This window comes from Pieris napi, chromosome 4 (genome assembly GCF_905475465.1).
Source record: "Pieris napi chromosome 4, ilPieNapi1.2, whole genome shotgun sequence".
Lineage (NCBI taxonomy): Eukaryota > Metazoa > Arthropoda > Insecta > Lepidoptera > Pieridae > Pieris > Pieris napi.
Window position 1 is genome coordinate 6,659,653 of NC_062237.1, and position 22,398 is coordinate 6,682,050.

General features: G+C 33.9%; 3 protein-coding genes across 3 annotated transcripts in view; 1 reads left to right on the forward strand and 2 right to left on the reverse strand.

Moving 5' to 3' along the window:
• The window catches only part of LOC125048843 (metabotropic glutamate receptor 2-like), a 150,456-nt gene that overhangs the window by 11,671 nt on the left and 116,387 nt on the right, over window positions 1-22,398 (reverse strand). Inside the window, exons 10-14 of the mRNA XM_047647762.1 lie at window positions 11,772-11,878; window positions 10,970-11,119; window positions 5,307-5,440; window positions 4,595-4,761; window positions 797-955 (exon numbers count right to left, since the gene is read on the reverse strand). Coding sequence (XP_047503718.1) covers window positions 797-955; window positions 4,595-4,761; window positions 5,307-5,440; window positions 10,970-11,119; window positions 11,772-11,878 — 717 coding nt within the window. The remainder of the gene's footprint in view (window positions 1-796; window positions 956-4,594; window positions 4,762-5,306; window positions 5,441-10,969; window positions 11,120-11,771; window positions 11,879-22,398) is intronic.
• Window positions 7,638-10,380, forward strand: LOC125048846. The gene is made up of 2 exons (XM_047647766.1): window positions 7,638-8,060; window positions 9,372-10,380. The coding sequence occupies exons 1-2, from the start codon at window positions 7,889-7,891 to the stop codon at window positions 9,962-9,964; spliced, it is 765 nt and encodes a 254-aa protein (XP_047503722.1). The 5' UTR covers window positions 7,638-7,888; the 3' UTR covers window positions 9,965-10,380.
• On the reverse strand, window positions 8,058-10,730 carry LOC125048845 (protein ALP1-like). The gene is made up of 2 exons (XM_047647765.1): window positions 10,378-10,730; window positions 8,058-9,296 (listed from the first exon to the last, which is right to left on the reverse strand). Exons 1-2 carry the CDS (start codon window positions 10,728-10,730, stop codon window positions 8,420-8,422), a joined length of 1,230 nt encoding a protein of 409 aa, XP_047503721.1. The 3' UTR covers window positions 8,058-8,419.

Below are 22,398 nucleotides of genomic sequence, written 5' to 3' on the forward strand. Positions count from 1 at the left end.
AATATAAAAAACAATTTTATAATATTTTTTTAACCAAATGTTAGATCGACCTACTTAGGAAAACTAACACAAACTATTTTCATAGAACATGAATAGGTCTTTATTAATAATTCTCATCCGAATGGATTCCATTCATTGAAACACAGTTGTCATTGAAGCGAATGTACGAATGAGCTCTTTATATACTTCAATAGAATCACGTGAAATAGTTTGTCTATGTATGTATTCATTATAATATATATAAAACATGTTATCAAGGGGAAGGTGATTGGGTTTTTGAAGTCACGGTGCTTCTATAGCGTAACTGAATACTTAGAACATAAGTTTAGAACATAAATTTAATAACGTATGATATTATGATATGTACAATAATATAATGATACAAATAACATAAAAACTGACCAATTCATATGACTAATAATGTAAAATGTAAAATTCCTTTAAATACAAATTTGCGCGCCATTGTGTGTGGCAGAATATGCGAACTTATGATTGTACCACCTGACACATTTTTGTACCATATTCTTGCAATAAATTATTATTATTATTATTACAGTTATGGAAGGTTATGTACCTTCCATAACATGTTTGTAGTTAAACATCAAACATCTTGGTTGTACTTTTTCACACACGGTTTTAATGGCCTATAAACTTAGGGTGATATTTACAGTCGAGACATAGCAATAAGTACAACTTCCGAATGGCAAAACGTATTGGATTTAAACGTGGTGGTCAAAGGCGATGACATATACGATTTTAACATAAATAGGGACCATACATATACAGCATCACATACCGTTGTATAGAACAAAGTATATCCGTGGGTCGAAAGACCAGAGCGAAGGTGACCAAGTAGCACATGAGGATTCCAGCGAGCAGGACGTATGATAGCTCTCTTCCACTCGCACGAACAACTGGAGTTGAACTATGCCGGACCCAAACACCGCAAACAAACCTGCAAAATTAACGAGTAGGAATGAGATAATTTTTAATTTCCTTACGTCTTTTGTCACTCTTATTTTTAAATTCACATAAGAGTGAGACACATTCAATTGCTTATCGTGCGGATAATAAGACGTACCTACTATTGGTTATTTGTTTAAAATAAAATCTCATAGTATGTGCGTAGCCACACTTCTGTAACTGCGTTATTGACAATTTTGGGAAACTAACAGACATTTTGCTCATTACAATTACAAGCACAATATTTTAAAGGCTTTTGATTTCACAGGAATCGAATCAAGCTCTAACAAATAATTGCCCTAACAAATAATCTATTTTACGAAATATATTAAAATATAAATGTACGTTATTTGCAATACAAATATTTAAAAATGAAACATGCTTGTATAAAACCAATTGTAAGTTTTAAATTTGGATCTTTGGGTATAAGCTAGAGTCCAGACGGAAGTTACATCTTGCCATTTGTAATCCTAGTGCAATAACTTAGTTCATTTGTACCAAACGGCTATTAAATGACTGAAGCGAATCTTAGATCTAGAATAAATATATGGCACTAGGTCCCCTTAACAAAGACGTTGCGCGTGCGTGCGTCTCCGAAAATATCATTGTTATACAGTAAAACCTCTATAAGTCGAACATCAAGGGAGACGCCAAAAAATTCGAGTTATAGAGTTTACAACTTATGGAGGATTTCGACTTAGGCGGATTTTGATTCGACATAAAGAGTTTGAGGTTTATTCTTATAAATTTTGAGTTAGACAAATGACTGACTTAGCTAAATTTCAAAGGGAATCAAAATTGAACACCTGACACAAAGCAAGCAAACACGTGTTTCCATGAGTCATAAATTTATTATTGTATACTCCTAAAATGTTTTCTAAGAAACAATAGTGTACTCACATTGTCGGCATGTTTTTAAAGTCGGTAACTTATTTTTGTTCGAACAATAGAGATAATAAATTCCAAATGATCAAGTTGTAAAGGTTGTAAAATAAAACGTTCCTATGTTCGAGATACAGAGGTCAAATTTAATTTTTCGAGTTATAGAGTGAAAATATGTACCAAAATGGCTTGGAGGGACTCGGTGATAATTTCGATTAACAGAGGGTTAAGATTTCAAGTAATGGAGGTTTTGGTGTTTTAAGGGAAGGGAACAAAACATTTTTTCGAGATTTGGAGGTTTTTGACTTATCGAGGTTCGACTTAACGAGGTTCTACTGTATTATGTTCGCAGAGCGCTTTCCCATTTTTTTCATAGAACAGGAGGCTTGGCGAGGAGGGCAATGATAACTGCCCATGGGCACTATCAACGCCTCTGGCGTTTGCGTATCAACTCGCGAGTGTGTTGCCTTCCACTTAACTCTTAAGACCGGCCTTTTACCTTTTTTGAATTGGTACACTGTTTTCTTGAAGAACCCCTCAGTCGACTATTACTTTTCTAATGTTTTTTTAAAATAATTGTTAAGATACATCATCGCATTGGTATAACTGTTAAAATAGTTGGTATATCTTAAACTTGCATAATTAAAAGTATTGGAATCATGCCGTACATAATTCAAAATACAGTACAGGCCAGTTTCAAATAAAATAATCTTAGATCACTCATTTATGAATGAACCCGGAGAGATTTCAAAATGCAAAGATCATTTTCTAAAGATTACAAAATAATATTTACTCTCCCTTATAAATGAATCCTAAATATTAATAACTTGAGCCGGATTTCTAATTACGAAGAACTTAATCTGGTAGTTGATTGTTAACGTCAAACTCGACAAATTATTGTTTCACGCTGCTGCCAACCTTCGCAATAATCTATATTAAATCAGCTACCGTACTCCGTAACATCCAATAGGTAGTATAACGTTGAGTTTTTGTACCGTGTGATCCCAGGGTCATCAGCGTTATGAATGAATGAAAAAATAGTAATAAATAGCGATCATGATAACAACCTTCAGTTAAACTTTTTTTTATTTAATAGACCATACGAGTCCTTTTGTCGAAATAATAAAGAACTAATTAGACTTAGTCTGTTATCTAACTAATAATTAAAATATTGAAAACATTCATTGTCGACTTTAAATAAAAAAAAACAGCTCCTAATGCTACTTGTATGACTTTTAAAAGGTTTATCATTTATTAAAACAAATACTAGCGTATAAAATAATGATATGAGAAATATGATATATCAAAAAATTCTGATAGTTATCAGTTATCTTACTATGATGATATTACGATTTTTTAAATAACTTTTTTTTTTTTTTTCTGCGGTTATTTGCAATCAGCCCCAAGGCTATGAGCAAATTTTTTCTGTGGTGCTGTCATGTGGAGTGACTTCCCATTGGAAGCATCTACTCATCTTCTGTCTAGAGCTACTGCCGGTCTTCTAGCTCTAGAATATGGTGACGTTTTAGTCGACTCACATACTGTCTAATGGTGAGTTGGCGAGCAAGTGTATTCGGGTGACAGCTTAGCCGCTCTTTGTACTTAGCTGCCAGTCTCCGGATTTCTTCTTTGATTGTTCTTATGTTGAGGTGCTCGTGAACTTCGTTGTTTGTAATGTACCAGGGTACTTTTGCAACTGCTCTTAGGATCTTGTTCTGTTGTCGCTGGAGTATGTTTATGTTGGTATCACTTGCGCTGCCCCATAGTTGGAGGCCATATGTCCAAATGGGCTTAAGGATGACTTTATATATAAGAAGTTTGTTATCTAGAGAAAGTCTTGAGTTTCTACCTAGCATCCAGTAAAGGCTGTTGTACTTTTTAAATAACTAAAAATATATTTTGTAAAAATTGATTGTGAAAAAAGTGTAAATAAAATTCTAATAACACAGTTCGCTTGAATTCTATTGAAACAAAGCCTAACATTGTAAATTTTTATTCGCGCGTAAAGAAGTCGATAGGAAATAGATTTTTTTCTAGTGAATAGTGCGATAAAAGTTATTTTGGTATAAAAAGTTTGGCAACGCCATTTGAAAACTTGCTTGTTAAAACTGAACGATAATATTTTCATGTGGTTTTAAATAAAACCCAGATAGTATAAAAAGTATCTCGCATTTCGTACCATAAATTAAAGTCCATATCCAAAGTTGGACTTTTATTTATATATTTTTATTTTATTTAAAAAATTAAAATGTTATAAAATATTATAAAAGAAGGAGGTCCCTCCATTTTTCTCTAGTGTCATAAATGTGTCAAAAAAAATTAATTAACGATTGTTCTTTCCTAATTTCTGTTTTATTTTATTCACGAGCTCAAGGTATGATGATAGGTGCACGATGACGCCACGAGGCCAACACTACGCCTTTCTTGATTTAATAAAATACTAGTACACGACCATATTAAGAAGTACGCAATGTCATTTTCGTTGGTATATGAATCTAATTCAATCACTCTGTCCTATAAATAAACGAATTTATTAAAGAAGGCAGTAACACCGTAATGTATGTAAATGTATGATATTTATAAATGGTCTGAGTAAGTGGCATAGATTAAAAGAAAATATTCTGTATTTAAAATTATTAAACTTCGGGAGCTGCAAAGACAATACAAATGTATAATAAGGCTTATTGTCTTTGAATTTTTGATCTGTAATGTGGACTGGTAAGTAAATATATATGTAGAATATACTTACGCAGTCAATAGAATTCCGACCGAAGAAAAAGACATCGCACCAATGGCCCAGGCAGAGTCCGGTCGTAGATACACTTCAGGTATGGGCCTGCAGTTTGTCCTGGTCACGTCTGGGAGAGTCCCACGAGGACAGACTATGCAGGCCGTCTCCACAAATGGTGATCGTATCTATGAAGAAAAATTCGGTATAAATCATGTTCCGATTTCTAAGTTTATTTTAAACAATTGTAATTTAATAATGTTAAGTTCATATAAATTTTTTAAGATTATAATAACATATTTGTATAGATATTTACAATTATATGTCATATAAATTAATTTTTTGAATAATTGGAAGTACCAATTTTAGATAGACTGAGATTATATTGCTTTTCTAATCATTATCCAGTCTTTACGTCGGAAAAATCGGGTTAGAAATGAAAATGAACCGAGAAAGCCAAATTTTGGATATTACGTGGGGGGTGGCTAGAAAAGCTTAAGTTCAAATTGTCGACCAAAATAACCTTGTGCAATTTCCGTCATCTTGAAAAAAGGGTTAAATTAAGTTTTTTTATCATAACTTGGTTCCCCGTTGAGATGCGATTTTTTTTGGAGAATACTTTGTTGTTGCTCTTTAGGTTATATACATTTTTCACGTATCGTTTTTATTTCCAAATGTATATAATGATAGGACAATCTTGCTTTTAGACAGCGTGAGAAAGATAATATGGTACCTCATACTGCGTGCAGTTGAAGCAGTGCCAGCAGCAGCTTTCTCCCTCCACGTACTGCTTGGCTTGGCCCAGCTCACACTCGGCACTGCATACCGACTCAGGTGGTTTCCGCTCGCCCCATTTAAATTGGATCGCTGGAAATATATGTACTCGTAAAGTATAGATTATGAAAATCCATTTTGAATGTACACTTTTAAATAAAACTAAACATTTCAAACACAATAAGTTACATTCTTTAGTCAGGCAGATCTAAATTAATTTAATCAGATAAAACTCTCGCATTCTGTAGATAAATGTAGAAGCTTAATTTAGTCAAACACCATGTGGAAATTTCATTCACACCAGGCGAGTATTTGCAGAATATTCACAAGCCGAACCATGTGTAACAAAGTTGAGTTCAATTATACCATTACCATCACATAGGATAAATAATTAGTGATAATTCGGTCATATATACGGTTATTATTATTCTGAAAACACTCGATATTTTTTAGTACATGTGTCTTTACTAAGACATCACGGAACATTACGATCTAGCCTAACTTAAGACAAATTAGTAGTTTAGATCTAACCTAATTTACTAATAAGGATATTAAATATGAGAAAGTCTCCAATAACACTACTTAAAGTCTCTATTAAAGGGAAGACACTCTGTTTTTGTGTTCTACCCATTTATTCACTTACCACTGTTTAGCACTTAAGACTAACGTGCACTAACACTAATTCAAATGTTTTTTTTCCTTTTCAGACTTCTCACTAGACCCGTGGTGTCAAGAATTTGAATAGCCATTAGATATTTTATTGAGACAAAAACGTATGTTTAAATTCATGATTTTATTCTTTACTAGTACTGTATTTTTGTTATTCCAGCAGTATAAATAGGCAAAAATCTCAATAGCTATACTTTTATTAGGGTATTCTAGCCTATTACTAGAAAATGAATTTTTGTAATATATTTGTTTGTCTTGGGTATGGTAGGATACAAATAGAGGTATCGAATTTCCCCGTACTAGACTATCTAAAGTTCTTTTTTGGGAAAAGGGATACTCTTCTTTAATAAAATCCCTGAGGCTCTTTTATCTCTGCCTTTTAATAAATTTAAGAAATGTATTAAAGAAAAGCTGTGTAAAAAGGCTTACTATAAAGTCAACGATTATCTAGTTGATAAAAAGGCCTGGGACTAGTGTTAGACAGGCTACTTCTAATTATTTTGCGATATTTGTTTTAAAATAAGTGTTGTTTGATGATTTGCTATTTTAAAAGAGTACCGAGAATTTTTTTACCGCCGGCTTTTTCTCTCGGCCTACACCCTCTGTCTTTTTTGCCGATGAGTAGGGATGCCTACAAATTCAAATTTAATGACGTGGAATAAGTGATACATGTATCTTATGTTCCATAATAAACATATATATATTTTTTTTAATGTTAAATAGGGACCTTGCTATAGCACTATATTTTATTAACGTCCTTAGAGGTAGTATTAATTACTATATGCGTTTGGGAAAATAATTTCAATATTTTCAGCTAACACGTAAGAGGCCACCAAAATTCCTAAAGCGTACGATCAATAATTAAAAACCTCTGTAAAGGGATTTGAGTGAAACTCAATTTGGGGAGTTACGTGAATCGTGACTGGAAAGCGTGGACGCTCTTTCAGGTGGCATCGATTGGGTTTAACGACTTAACTTATAACTTAGTTATATCTATATAACTTTGTGTTGGTTTATGCTCATCACGGGAAGTGGACAGATTAAATTCATTCAGTACAGGTAATCCTGTATATACATAATTTGTAATTTTAAGAACTTTATAAGTGAAAACTTCATTTTAAACTCGCGTCAGGACACGTGAACTGATCGAAAATTCGTAAGACGGATGGAGAGTAGACAGCTGGCACGGCGTATTTAATGTAATATAAATTGTCATGTTTGTGTACGATAGCGCAATAAATAAATACTGTATTCTACCACATCAATGATAGTACTTTTATAGTGATAATTAAAGCAATTCGTGCAAAATTATTCACTAACCATTCCAAAATATCAAAAATGCACAACGTTAATATTCAAGTTTTCACTTCTGCCGGCACTCCCGGAGTGCAACCCGTCGTTTTTTTTATCTTTTGAGCATGATCATTTGACAATATTTGAATAGATACGTATACTTTTTTACCAATGCTTTGGCAAGTGAGTAGATATTTTTGGGAATATTTTTGAAATACACGATATGAAAGCAACAAATGACCGTAAGATCAATTAATTCGCGCACATAAAAAACCGCTGGTGTATAGCCGAAGATTGAACGTAGAATTAGGCCTCCTACGCACTGGCGACCATGGTCGCCGCGACCTAGCCGCGGCGGCCAGTGAATTCTGGACTTTATATGGCAATCGCTATAGCCCCTACGCACTTAGCGGCCAGCGACCAGCGGCCACCGTTGGCCGCGGCGTCCAATTTGATGCCACGCGACCAGCGACCAATCGTGGCCGTCGAGAACATCACTTCTGTATTAAAATTCATCAGTGCTACCGCATCGGCCGCGGCGACCAGACGTGTAGCTAGCTACAGAGTGATTATTTTACAATGGCCAATTTCGACACGGAAAGGTTCATAATTGAAGTTGAAAATAGAAGAGGTTTATGGGATTTAGCATCAAATGATTACTCCAATAAAGATGTTAAGCGGCAGTTGTGGCTTGAAGTGGTCGATATATTTGGCGGTGAATCCATGGAAGATAAAGAAAAGGCAGAACTTGGTTAGTATTTTATTTTATTATGCCTAAGTAAATTAATAATGCGATGAACTACAATAAACGCAGCAGGTGCTGTAGTAGCATTCGACACGTATATGTGACATGAGTGATTTTTTTTTAAAGTTGTTCCGTTCATTCAAAATCTAAGAAATTTTAGCAAATAGGTAATTGTCAAAAGTATAACTATTTTATTTCTACTATTTTTCGCTTTGCACATGAGTTTTGACAATTATTTGCTAAAATTTCCCAGGTTTTCGTAATGATTGGAATAACTTTTTAAAAAGATTACTCATACCGCATGTGCGTTCGACGCCATTTTGTTTACGGCGCGCAATGGCGGCTCGCGGCGAGCACCCATATATTTACAAATTGTGCCAGGGCAAGCGACCATCGGTACTGAAGTAGTTTGCGAATATATCTCGATATTCGGTTGATGTTCTATTTGCTCTATTAGGTAAACATGCAGGTATTTCTAATAAAGCCTCTGGTACAGTTAACGTGTCCTTGAAATCATATCCGTCTCTTTCTCGCACAAAATTATGAAGCACACATAGAGCTTTTATAATCACAACTGCAAATTCTTTCTTGACGTTTAGGGGTCGGTGAAGAATCTGCCATTTATTGGCTAATATTCCAAATGTACATTCAATATAGCGGCGGGCACGGGATAGTCGATAATTAAAATTAGTCTTTACATTATTCAAGTTTCTCCCAGCATACGGTCGCATCATATGTTCCGATAGTGAAAACGCCTCATCACCCACTAAAACGAACGGCATTGATTGGCCATTTTCTTTGATGGGGTTATTGCTCGGAATATCGAGATCATTATTTAAAAGCCTATGATAAAATACAGAGTCTTTGTAAATTGACGAATCACTGCATTTGCCGTATGCTCCAATATCTACGTAAAGAAATTTATAATTTACATCACATATTGCAAGTAACACGATTGAAAAATAATTCTTGTAATTGTAATAAAGAGATCCCGAATGTTGTGGTTTGATAACTGTAATGTGCTTGCCGTCGATGGCTCCGATGCAATTAGGAAATTGGGCGTATTTTTGAAAACCTTCAGCCGTTTGAATCCACTTATCTCTGGTCAATTGTGGCATCACAATTGGTTTTAATATCTCCCATATTGCTTCACAAACATCAAATACTATTTCCGATACTGTAGGAAGCCCTATACGGTATTCATGACTTATATGAGATAAAGAACACCCAGTAGCCAAATACCTGAAAATAAAATTCACATTAATAAACATAATATTAGTTTTGTAATATGTACTACATTTATTTATTGATTTACAGGCATTACTCTCCAAAAAAGATGGAAAAACCTTAGAGACTGTTTCACAAGAGAGCTGCGCCGTCTTAAAGATGTCAAAAGTGGTTCTGCTGCAAAACGTAAATCACAATACACCTATTTCAACCAATTACTGTTTTTGAAATCAGTGCTGGACACAAACGCAACAGAAAATAGTCTCGAAGAGGCAAGTCAAGAAAATGAAAGTGCAAGATCTTCTGATCTTGAGACTCAACAGTCTGCATCAAAGTCGCTTAGAACAAAAAGGAAGAAAAAAATACCAAACGAAGAATCCGATACAGACCCTCTAATTTCAGTTCTGCATAAGACCATAGCGACTACACAGAATGATTCAAATTGTGACAGACTGTTTCTTTTATCCCTCCTCGAAAGATTTCAAACAATCCCTGCTGCAATGAAGACCAAAGCGAAAATGGAAATCATGGAAATTATAGAAAAATACCAACCGAACTATTCAGGTTATTCTACTACCAACAGGATATCAGATGATTCAAATTACAGCGATACTCATACTCATTATTCTGATATTTCTCAAAATTCAGAAATGATAGACCTATTTCCCAATTTGAATGATTAATTGTTCACAATTGCCATTTTTTAAGTTATGAAAATACAAATAATTTGATTATCTACTTCAGTTTTTTAATATTTAAAAACATGTTATAAGCAAGCCCTTTTCCTCTCCTTTTCAAAGTCGTAAAGTAGAATACTACTGAACAATAGTTCATAAATTTTTTAAAGTGGCAAAACCTTGGTCAATGAATTATACAGGTTGTTGTGAAAAACGCAACAGTGGTGGTTTAGGGTGATTCAGAATCAAGTCTTGTATAATTCAAATTTACAAAAAAATCCGTTTAGCAGTTTAAGTAAAAAAAAGGCCCTATCACATTATTTTTATTTTTCCTGTACACAATACTCCATTCCGAAACATCCTTTAAAATATATCACGTATTTTTTAAACATTCTGTATTTAAAAAAGAAAAAGCTTACCTTATTGTTATTACTAATTTTTCTTCTGCTGGAATGCATTTCCGATAGTTGTTACCAGTTCCAGTAATTTTTGGTTTTATTGTATCCAGTAACAGGTTAAAAGTATTCGTTGACATTCTCATGTAATTAAAGAATCTCTTCTCATACATTTTTAAATCCAAAAAATAAGTATAATATAATCCTTTAGTCTTTCTCTCGCAAAGTAATGGATGCACCCAAAACTGTCTTTTACGTGAAATCTTCCGTTTTCGTTTTCGTAGTAAATACACAAGCACAGTTAGCGTGATTATCTTCTGCACGTCCATCTTGACACATCCTTGGAAGTCGACTGCAAATTTTTCGGCCGTCCACATGTCGCGCTTGCCTACGCACCGGCGACCATGGCCGCGGCGGCCTGGCCGCGTCTATGGTCGCCAGTGCGTAGGCAGCCTTACCGTTGGGTTATAAAAGAATTTAATAATAGCTATAATAAAAACTATCTCAATTTATGGCCTATATATTTTACGCTGTATTATCTCGTTTGTAACGAAAAAAAAAATTTGTTTTTGATACATTGAATATTTGATTTGATATTTTATAACTATGTGTTTACCATTAATATGCAGTTGTAGTTCACCATCGAGGTACTGTCCCACCTTCACCCAGTCATAGACTCCTCGAGTGACCTGCTTGAAGTGCAGGATGTTGTAGCGGGCTGGACCATCACCGTTTGCATCGAAGTGGAATTCATCTCCACTCAAACCTGTACATACAAGAAAAAACTTTTTAACTTTATTTTATGATACGAAATATATTAAGTATAGTCTTTCGGTCTTTGATATTTCATTACATGGAAGTATTCATATTTAATAAAGGTCTAAGATAAAAAATATTAAATACGGCTAAATCCCGGCTTCGCACTGGTAAATAATTTGTTTTAAATATATTAGAAATAAATATTGCTTATGTTACTACTGTAGCATTTTAATGGAGAAATTTGGAAATCGATCAAGTAATTTTTGAGTTTGTCCTTTACAAACATACATCTTTCCAGTATTTAATATTGTTATTTCTATTCTACTTCTTTTCGATTTTCATTTCGTTGCTAGTTGATTTATAGTTGGTGTACGGTGCCTGGGTCATCGGGGTGCTCTAAATAATAGAGGATTTTAGTTTAACTCTATATTAACCACTCGCGTACGACAATAGAATATAAGCGAAATAATGAAAAGTTATTTGCTATGTAACGTAATGAACGCAAAGTAACAGTTGAAGAGAGTGCCTACGTCTGGCTATACTCTCGGGGCGTAACTCCTATGATTAAGGAAAACGCCACGCTTATAAAACTAAGAAAGTCTGAGTGAACAAAATGTACAGACTTTTCGTTTAGCCAACAGTTGGTTTATAGTTTTTACCAGTGAAGTTAACTTTTCTTAAGTATCTCAGTAATTCAGCTCCACTGGCCGGCCGCATTGCTTCGCATAGACCATGTCTTCCACCACACACAGCTGCATGCATATCTCTGTAACAACAATTAATTATTTTCGTTTGAGGTCAGATTTTTTTTTAATAGTATAAGTTATACCTAAAAATACATTGTAATGAATGTGTCTATTGATATATTCGTGCAAACGTTACTAAGGTTGACATCGCAAGCTATAGTCACTAGGCGAAAACACTTCACGTATAGAAGTAGACACTTCGTTCTAGTAATTAGAATAAATTACAAAGAAATTTCTTCATAGTGTGAAATTATTCAAGAAGCTGACTCAGGGCTCTATAAAAGCTTCTAACTCTTATAATAACGTAATGCTGAGTGAGTAATTAATCATCTTTAATTATCGCTAACGAATAACGAATTAAACAGAGTTGCTTTCAGCGAACAATTTTCAACGAATTTTGATCCGCTCACGCAATCACATCCGCTCTTCAAATAATTTGTTATTTATAAGTTACAAAAAATTTAAAATTTTACCGGTTTAACAGTTAGATTCAACCCCGTTTTTGTATTTAGACGTGCCGCAAGATAGTCTAAGATTATACTAAGCTTAGTGTTGACATAGATAAGTTTACATAGTTGTACTCAGAAATATTATATTGTCAAACGAACGTGAAGTCTTCTATGGCGTGTCTACAGCTTGCTAGTTGGTGGACTGTAAAATGTGTGTTTAAAATTTATATGTATTGAATGTCAGGAGTATCTGAATAGTCTATGTAATGTATGTATGAGCAAGCTGCACTAGATGACTAAATATACGAGAGGGTGGGACGTAAGAACCTAACAACCCTACGGATCCCTAAGCCCTACAGATGTACCCTAACACATATTGATTATTATCACACTAAAGTCATTAGATTTTTCCTATTCCTTTAAATCCACAATTTCCTCATATCTCCCTGTCGTCCCAAATACCTTCAATCTATCGTTAAACAGATGTAAATTTTCTTTGACTTTGCCGTTCCCAAAGCACTTCATTGAAGTATACAAAACGACTTGATTTTGAATACTTAAAGCGAGCTTAGTCAAGGCTGACATTAAAGAAAATGAAATGAGCAACTAATATTTCTGAGCACGACTCTGATATCATTTATAAAGCTTAATCCTGAAGCGATAATTACGAAAGGGTTTTGTACTCGAATGCTCCTCTGGGATTATTGAGGTTAATCTGTACCACCTGTTTGGGTCATCTTTCATCTTGATTGTTTCAAAGAAAAACGCTGCAGGTCCAATAAAATGTAAAGAACGATTTAATACACAATCTCTTAATAATATGCAATGATATGATATTGTTTAAACTTATTGCGATACAATATGTATATTTTCTTTAAAACAAATAATATATATTTTTTTTTTAAATATTTATATTATTATGTCAACTATTTCCCATTTCCGAATGAAATCCAAGTTGTTAAGAACTAACTACTATAGTAAAGTGTAGTAAATGGACTGGACCTACTGGAAAGAGACGTATAGGACGACAAAGGAAAAGATGGACAGATGACATTGTAGAACTAGCGGGGGAAACTGGATGGATGTTGCGCAGAACAAAGAAAAATGGAAAAATATGGAGGAGGCTTTTACCCTAAAAGGGGCCATACAAAAACCAGATATACAAAATAATAAATAAAATCTAACTTAAATTTTGTTAAAACTTACTAACTTAACTAATACTAATAAAATATTAAGGAATATAAACTAACAATTGTTGTATGTATGGATTAAATAAAGCTTTAATAATAATAATAATAACTACTATAGTCGGTTTTTATAAAATTAGTTATAATATTTTAGGTTAATTACATCACAGGTTCACAAAACAAATTTCAACTCAGCTTAACAAAATCAAACATGGCGCATTTCCCTTGGGACTCACCGGAGCGCAACACGATATTTTATAACAAGACTAAATTAAACATGTTTATTTGATGTCACGTTATAGATGTGTAATGTATAGCTAGAAATGTGATCTCTAAAATGTAAGGGAAACGCAAACATACCGTAGGATTAAAACCACAATACTTCATTTATTTTGAATTAATTCGTAAATTTCATCACTATCAAATTAAAAAGGGTGCGTGTACATATGTACGCGCGTAAGAAATTATACTTCTTTGGCATTATTAAATATTGTTTTGGATTGCATGCAAATAATTAATTACAATTAAATAATCAAAGACTGGAAAAGGAGTCATTATAGTCAATAAAGTTCAGTTTACATTTGAAAAATTAAATAAATAAATGTTTATTAATATTATAATTATATTTATTATTATTTTCTAATATTAATTAGTATTGATTTAAATATTCAATTTAAATCACTTCTGATTATAATTCAGACGCACATATAAAATTCGCACTTGTATAATGAAAACGAAATGAAAACACGTGTTTTAAATGTAGAAACTCAAAGCATGTGGATAAATATTATAAATATAAATACACAGTGAACAGAGGCGGCGTGCGTGCCATCATCCGACACTAACTTCATTCTGTTAATTTTGTGTAACGGTGCGCGCGCATCGTAAAATTTCACTCTCATCAATTTTTCATAACACGCCTAAAGAAGTATAACTTCAATAAAATGAGGAGTTAAAGTGGCGATACTTATAGACAATATTATATCAAAGGCCTTAGCATACTTATCATGCACAGATAATTATAATTTACTTGATATTATTCGTGTACTCAAACATATCTTTAAAAACCTTTTTTTATTCAAAATATATATCAATTACAATGGAAATAAGCGGCTTAAGAAATTAACTTTTGAATGCACATCAATAACAACTATATATATATATATATATTATATATATACTATACAATGTACATACAACTGTATACTGTGCGACAAGGAAAAAAACACTTTTTGTTTCGAGTCGAAATAACCATAAACAACTTTTTATCCACTTAGAATGGTAAAATCAAGGTGATGCGAAGCTAAATGTTTCTGAGATGTATTTGAATTAACCCACGAGGTTCACAAAATATTAAATGATGATATTTGCATGAAAAGCCTATTACGTTTCATCAGCAAAATGATATAGTTTGTTTGAGAAATTTTATATTTATTACGCTTCCTTAGAGTACATTAGAGAAGTATATCCCTAATGCACTCTAAGTATGTAGAGTAGTAATATCTAAAAGGAAGGTATTTCAAACTTAACAAGCTTCGTATAGAAAATAGTTAAAGTTCTAAGAGAATATTTCATACAGAGAATTTATTACGCGAATTTGTGTAAACTTTAACATCATTCATATAAACTCGAGTAATTAAAACAATACATCATACTGTAACTATTATACCTATATACTTATACATATATTATTTTTTTATATATATTATATATGTATATAAATTAAGATTACTTTTATCAAAGACATAAATAGTTTAACATTAATGAACTACTTTATAGACGCTAGACTAACATAAAATCGGTTTCGTGATCATTTGTTTTTCTAATAGACAAGCAGGTGATCAGTCTTCTGTGCCTCACATACGCCGTCGACGTTTTGGGTCTAAGGCATCACGGATTTCCCCCGATGTTTTCCTTCATCAAGCAAGGGTACGAGCAAGGGTTAAATGAGCGCATAGACAAAACTTCCATTGGTGCACAGCCGGAGTTCAAACCTTCGACCTCAGGGATGAGTGTCGCACGATGATACCACTAGGCCAACACTGCTCAGATGCTTGTCTTAAAAATCCATTCGAACTCACGTAGTAGGCTACTGACCATATTACCGACCGAGTTTAAGGCATTTTCGAAAAGATCCCATTGCGTCCGTGGTAGTTCCTGCTTTTCAACGAATAATAAACATATAACAAGACCAATGTTGTACAATATTTCTAATGATAAGGTAAGTTTGTACTATACGTACAAACTTATGTACGCGCATTTAACTTTCAAACAGCTAAAGTTGACTGTACATAATGCTAACAAAAAGTAGATGAATGTATCAAAGTATTCTTCTGTGCTTTTGGCTACGGTTTTAGTCGTAGAAAGTTTTTGTTCAATTATAACAATAGAATGCCTTTTAAACGGAAAGCCAAAGCGGGGCTAAATGAGCAAAAACGGGGTGCCGGGGTGAGAGATAGCAAAATATACGTTGAGAATTGTGTACCACATCATTTCCGTTTCTAAACGTGACACGGAGACATTTGTTTATGGTGTTTTTTTATTTATCTCCGCGTCTGTAGCCTCTAAGATGATTCTACTGTTCACATCAAAAACATAGTTTGGATTCTCATCAATATTGATATGATTATCCCACTCATCCGCATCACAGGTACTGGGTAACTCCTTAATAAAGTACCAGTGCCGGCTAACGTCGCATCATCAATATTTGTCGTCTAAAAATGTTCATATCTATTTTTTTCTATTCTATTACCATCATCAATGACTGTACACTGACTTTTGTGCTTAGCCTCCGAAGTATCTTTCACTATCGCAATCTATCTCGTGCTTCTTGCATCCAACGTCAAACACCTATCGTTTCGAGGCCCTGACAACAACCCACCAATGCAGTCTTGGTCTACCTGACGGCTCATTGGTCTAGTTGTTAGTACCCCTGACTGCGGATTCATGGGTCCCGGGTTCGATCCCCGGCTGAGACAAACATCGATGTGATAAGCATTTGGTGTTGTGCTTAGGTCTTGGGTGTTTAAATATGTATTTATATGTTTATCTATCTATAATATGTATGTATATCCGTTGCCTAGTACCCATAACACAAGCTTCACCAGCTTAGCATTGGACTAGGTCAATTGGTGTGAATTGTCCAATCATAAAAAAAAAGTTCACACCGTGTTTTCTCTAGGTTTCTCAGGTCGTGACTTCAGGAAGGACCTGGGGTCCGGTATTCGGTGCACATGTCCCAATCACGTGAATCTGTTGCATTTTATGAATTGGACGGTATTGGCGTAAAGGATGTTATAAAGTTCTTCATTGAAGCGAATACTCCAAACACCATCGTTACAAAAACATTTTCTTCCCTTCACTATAAGATAAGCTTTCAGAGCGGATTGGCGTTCTTAAAAAATACAAGGTTTTACATGAGAAGATTGGCGTTGTATTAGATATTTGTTTGCAATAAATGTCTCCACACTGAAAGATGCCTGTAATTGAAGGTGCTATTATCGTTATAATTTTTTCTGCAAAGTAATAATACAAATTATTAAAAACAAATTTAAAAAGTTTGGCCCCTTTGGCAGTGTACCTTTAACGCTGGCAGCATTTCCTCGCTGTATTGCGATGCTCATTCGTTAAGCCAGGAAAGCACCAGCTCTGAGGTCACCGGTACTATCTATCAGGCGCCAACTTAAATCTTTAATAAGCGCCTGTGCACTTGAACCCCACGGCCTAAGAGTCTCTACTTTAATGGGAACAAAATCGAAGTTGGAGGAAAGACTCTTATAGTTGTGCCGTTTATTGTTTTCTGCTTGCTCTGCGGCCGCCCCAGCTATTTTATTGTCCAAAGGAGGTGAGACGGGGCAAACGTGTCCACACAAGTAGCATCCCATACCAAAGCCCGTCCCATTTTCCAAGGGATCAACGACATCCCATCCGGCCGCTTGCCATCGTCTCTTGCGACGCCTTTTGGCTTCAAAATTGCTGGAACATTGACGGAGGCAAAAGAGCGGCGTATAATATCCTTGAGCTCGGCGTGGCGAGAAAAATGATCTGACCTCAGTGTAGGCCATGGTGTCCAAGGCTATTTACTTAGTTATAATTTAGATTTTTTCTTATTAGCTTATAATTGTACTACGGTACTGGGTCAAACATAAAGATATGATGTGGTTTTCAGGGTAAATGACGTCCTCCACTGTCAGAGGCAAAGCAAAGATGGCTCCAAAATATGAAATATTCGTAGGAAATGCGTAAACACATTAGACAGAGTCGTGACCTCAATGTTTAAGCTGACAGTTATGTGTCCTCATTATTAAGGCTTTTCCTGAATAACCCATTTACCGAAAAATAAGCTTCATGCTTGATGAACAATTTGAGGGTGAACGAACTAATCTTATATTTCTTATATCTTTCTATTTTGCTGTGAAATCTAAAACTAATTCGTGCAGACTATACATTATCTCAAGTTAGGGTAGGTTAGTTGGTTCGAATGCAAATTATACGGTCTCGTTTTCGAAATCCGGCGAATGTATAGTGCCATTTTTCTAACAAGAATGTTTGCGGTGTCAGAACACCACTGAGTGAGTTTGATGCTAAGCTGTCTATCTATCTATCTCGCAATGCTCCAGTCGTTTTTGAGACATCTGACAATTGACTTTTTTTATTATTATCAAAATAGCAAATATCGGTCTGGAAAACATGATTTATTTATTATTATTGACAAAACATGTTTGATAGCGAAAATCAAGAATTATAAATAAGTTATTGATTGATTCTTGAACTTGCAGACCTTTTTAACGTCTTCTAATTGCAGAAGCATCTTCAAAGATGTCTAATCTTCTTAGTTCATTTAATGCTTTCGTTATCTGTGACTAGCGAGCTTTTGATTTAATACTCGGCTTTATAACAAAGCGTAAGCTTAAGTAAGCTATTCGTGACAATTTAGTTAGCTATTTTCGCATTTGCGTACATTAGATGTATTTATTTTCGCAACATTTTGTTAAGTTTACAGCCATTTTACCTCTATAAATAACGCATATCTTAGCTATTTACTTAACCTTAAGGAAATTCTGATTGCGGGAAAAACATTTGTTTTAGGTACATTGAAATCTATTTAATACGTCTGATCGTTTTTTAAGACAGTTTTTGCCGCGCACCATCGCTATATGGAACCATCTGCCTACTTCAAGAAAAGAGCGAAACAATTCTTGAAAGGCCAACAACGCACTTGCAAGCCTTCTGGCAATGTGAGCGTTCATGGGCGGTATCACTTAACATCAGATGAGCCTCCTGCCCGTTTTCCTCCTATTACATAAAAACAATAGTGTTTAATTATTTATTATTAAAGATGGCTTTTTGAAGGAAAGACAGAAAAAAACAATTGCGCACTTAAATGACCAGCACGATCGAGCGAATAGGAATTATTTCCGTTGCCCAATCAGGGGACTGCTGCTATGCAATGCATAGTTAGTCACAAAAAGGTAGTCCTAAATCTTTATATATATAATTCTTCTGTGAATGTCACTGAACTTCTCTCAAACGACTGGACCGATTTTGATGAAATTTTTTGTGTGTGTTCAAGGGGATCTGGGAATGGTTTAGATTCACAAATCAGCCCGCCAGATGGCGCTGCTGTCGGTACTTTCATACTTTGCTTTACTAATTGCTTGAAATATCATGCAGGACAACGTCTGTCGGGTCCACTAGTAACTTTATACAAAATATGATTAATATAATAGAGTTTACCAAACTCTACCGCGGTAAGGCAATAGCGTGAACTTAAAATATGTTTGCATACTCCACACTAGTTTTACTTAAGACATTTTCACGGAAAATACGATATCACACAAACCTCGATTTTAGAAAATTTTAGATTTCAGTTTGCCTTTTGAGTTTATTCTGTGGATTGCGAGCCTTTGTGATCCCATCGCTTATGTTCAATAATGTAAGCGATAGGAAAATTGAATCCACCTATCTTTTAGTACGGGCACTTGAAAATACAGATTTATATGCAATGGCTTTTGCATACAAGAGAACCTTGTTTATCTTATCCCGTGAAATATCCGTTCATTCGATTACACGGGTTTGGTCCCGGGATAATGTGTCTATTATACATATATTAAATTTAAATATTACATATAAATGTGATGAGAGAAACAGAATTTCTGTAATATTTTGATACCTCTAAAGGTAACACAATAGTTAATTAATTTTCTCAAGCTAAACGTGTAAATTAGTGACGGATCTGACAAATAGTAAACTTTACAGGGCAGCCATTTCAAAATAATTTAACCATGTTAGATTTTTGGCATAACTTTTTTAATTCATATTCTGTAATAATTATGAAAATTGGCATACAAGCAAACAATAGGGTTTCTTTTGAAAAAAAATAAAATAAAATTACACAGTTTTCTAGAAAAATCAATGAGCGTCTATCAAATCCGTCACTTTACCGACTGATTAATTTGAATTTTTTTTAATGTAGCCGTAATATTTTGTCAATGTAGTATCCAAATAATATGATAAAAAATGGATTTTGAATTTTTTTTAATCCGATATTTTTCTACGATCATGGCGACTTATAAAATACACAATTCGTAGATTAAAAAAATATATAAATATATTCTCGAAAAAATCTAAATATAAACTTATAAATTAAATATGGTTTAGAAATAGCGAATTAAATGTACATTACTATCATTTAAAGATTAAGCGAGCTATACTAATCTGAATGAGGCATTCACTGTAGAAATGCGTGGAAAATGAGGTTGAGCGGTCCTTTCAGTCTCAATTGACGGGATCTGTGCCTGAATTGAATGCTTGCTCTGTGGGAGGCAATATACATCTCGATTATGTATTTCAGATCAGTCAACCTCACTTGTAAACTATATAGTGCGTAAATATACTATATAAGTCTTGCGAGCGAACAATTTGATGTATATATAAGTTATAAATAGCTTTGTAATCTTAAACATTAATAAGCAGGCGTCAGATTGAGGCGAAGACTGTGGGAATTGGTCTACACTCAAATCCCGCTGCTATTTAAAGAGGTTGTGACACACTACACAGTAAAAACACCTAAGCCATTCACACGCCCTTAAAAAGGGACTTTATTGGGCCCTATGTGGGATATACCCGGACGTATATCCCACATAGGGCCCAATAAAGACCTGCGGTTTCGGGCTGCTTGAGAGCGATTCTTCAGCCCCGAAAGGATAAGGGCATATAAGAATAAGGACTAACTTAGTAAGTAATTTTCCTTACATGGCGAAGTACTCACAAAACACACTGATTCGAGCGTACAGCTGTGTGAGTTCGAAAAGTGAGTTACAGAATCGCAAGGCAGTTGTAAAAAATATGTATTTTATAAAATTCTTAGAAAACAATTATTAAATCATTTAAGATTGTAGAAACTGTATTCTCTTGCATACAAATGGCTAATTATTATAGTTCTATTTAAAGTACTAATGAGATAGGGAGAAGATCTTGGAATAATGTTACATTACGAGCATAGAAAATATTTTAACTTCTGAGTTCAGACTAATCAGTACAGTGACGTGGGCAAAGCCTAGTAAGTTTGGGCATACCATTTTATTTATTTTTTTATTTAACAAACGGGCAGGAGGCTCACATCATGTTAAGTGATACCGCCGACACTCTCAATGCCAGAAAGCTCGGGATTGCGTTGTCTGCCTTTTAAGAATTTATACACTCTTTTCGTGAAGAAACCTAAATCGAATTGGTTCGGAAATACTTCAGTGGGCAGCTGGTGGTGCGTAGCAAAAACTGCCTTAAGAAACGCAATTACCCTATAAAATATTAGGTATCTAAATAAATAAAATATTTGTTTCAAATTAAGATGGATGTAAATTCAATAAATAAATTAAGTAAACTTTATTATAACAAGATTGTTTGTAGATAATCTGATTTGAAGTGTTTTAGTATTAGATTGATGAAATAACTACGGTAGATAATCTTGTTAAGTAAATGCAAATTATAAGCTGGGTAACGAGAAGCTTAGTAAATAATATGCATTGAATAACACGATATATTCTCGATAACATGTACTTGAGAATAATAACTAAGTAATCTGCATATTATTAACATGTATTTCCTTTGTATTAAGGTAATTGTTGACTAACGAGAAAAAACTACTAGTAGTTATTACAGATTAGAGTATTCCCTTAAATAAAAAGTCTTCGGTTTGACCTGAATGAAAATGATACTCAAAGCGTATCTGTTTAAGCACCAGTGCGTAATGTATGTTTGTTATATTGAGTTGTTATGTTTTAAGGTTAGTTATTGTTTTTTGTTATATTAATTTATGTTTGTTATATGTTTCGATGTTTGTTCACAATTTTCTTCGAAGCTAAAATACATATCGAGATTCCAACGTGTTACACTTAGGGAATAGTCCAGGATTCTATAAAATCGCTCCAGATGTTTTTGAGATATGGTTATCCAAGCATTGAGATATAATTAAGTTAGAATTTATTTGCTACAGTTCTTACATTTTATTTATTGTTTTAAAAAATTGTTGACAGGTATTTAAAGACAAATTAATTTTTATAAATTACGAATATTATTTGATAATATATATTACTTAAGAAGGTATTAAATATATTCCATAACTGCATACTCCTTATGATACTTCATTTTATTTAGAAATTTCTAGAAATGTAAATAAAAAGAATTTACTACATGGCATAGTAAAAGTGCTTTGTTAAAATTTGAATTGAATAAACATTGACTATGAAAATGATGTTTCTAGTTTTATATGAACGTCTTGTCTTAATAAAGCTCTAACATAATATCCTAAGATACTTGTGCGCTTCCGATATGTTTAATCACGCGTCAACTGAGAATGCAATAACTTGAATAAGGTTAAATTTTTCTCATTACTGTTGTTTTTAC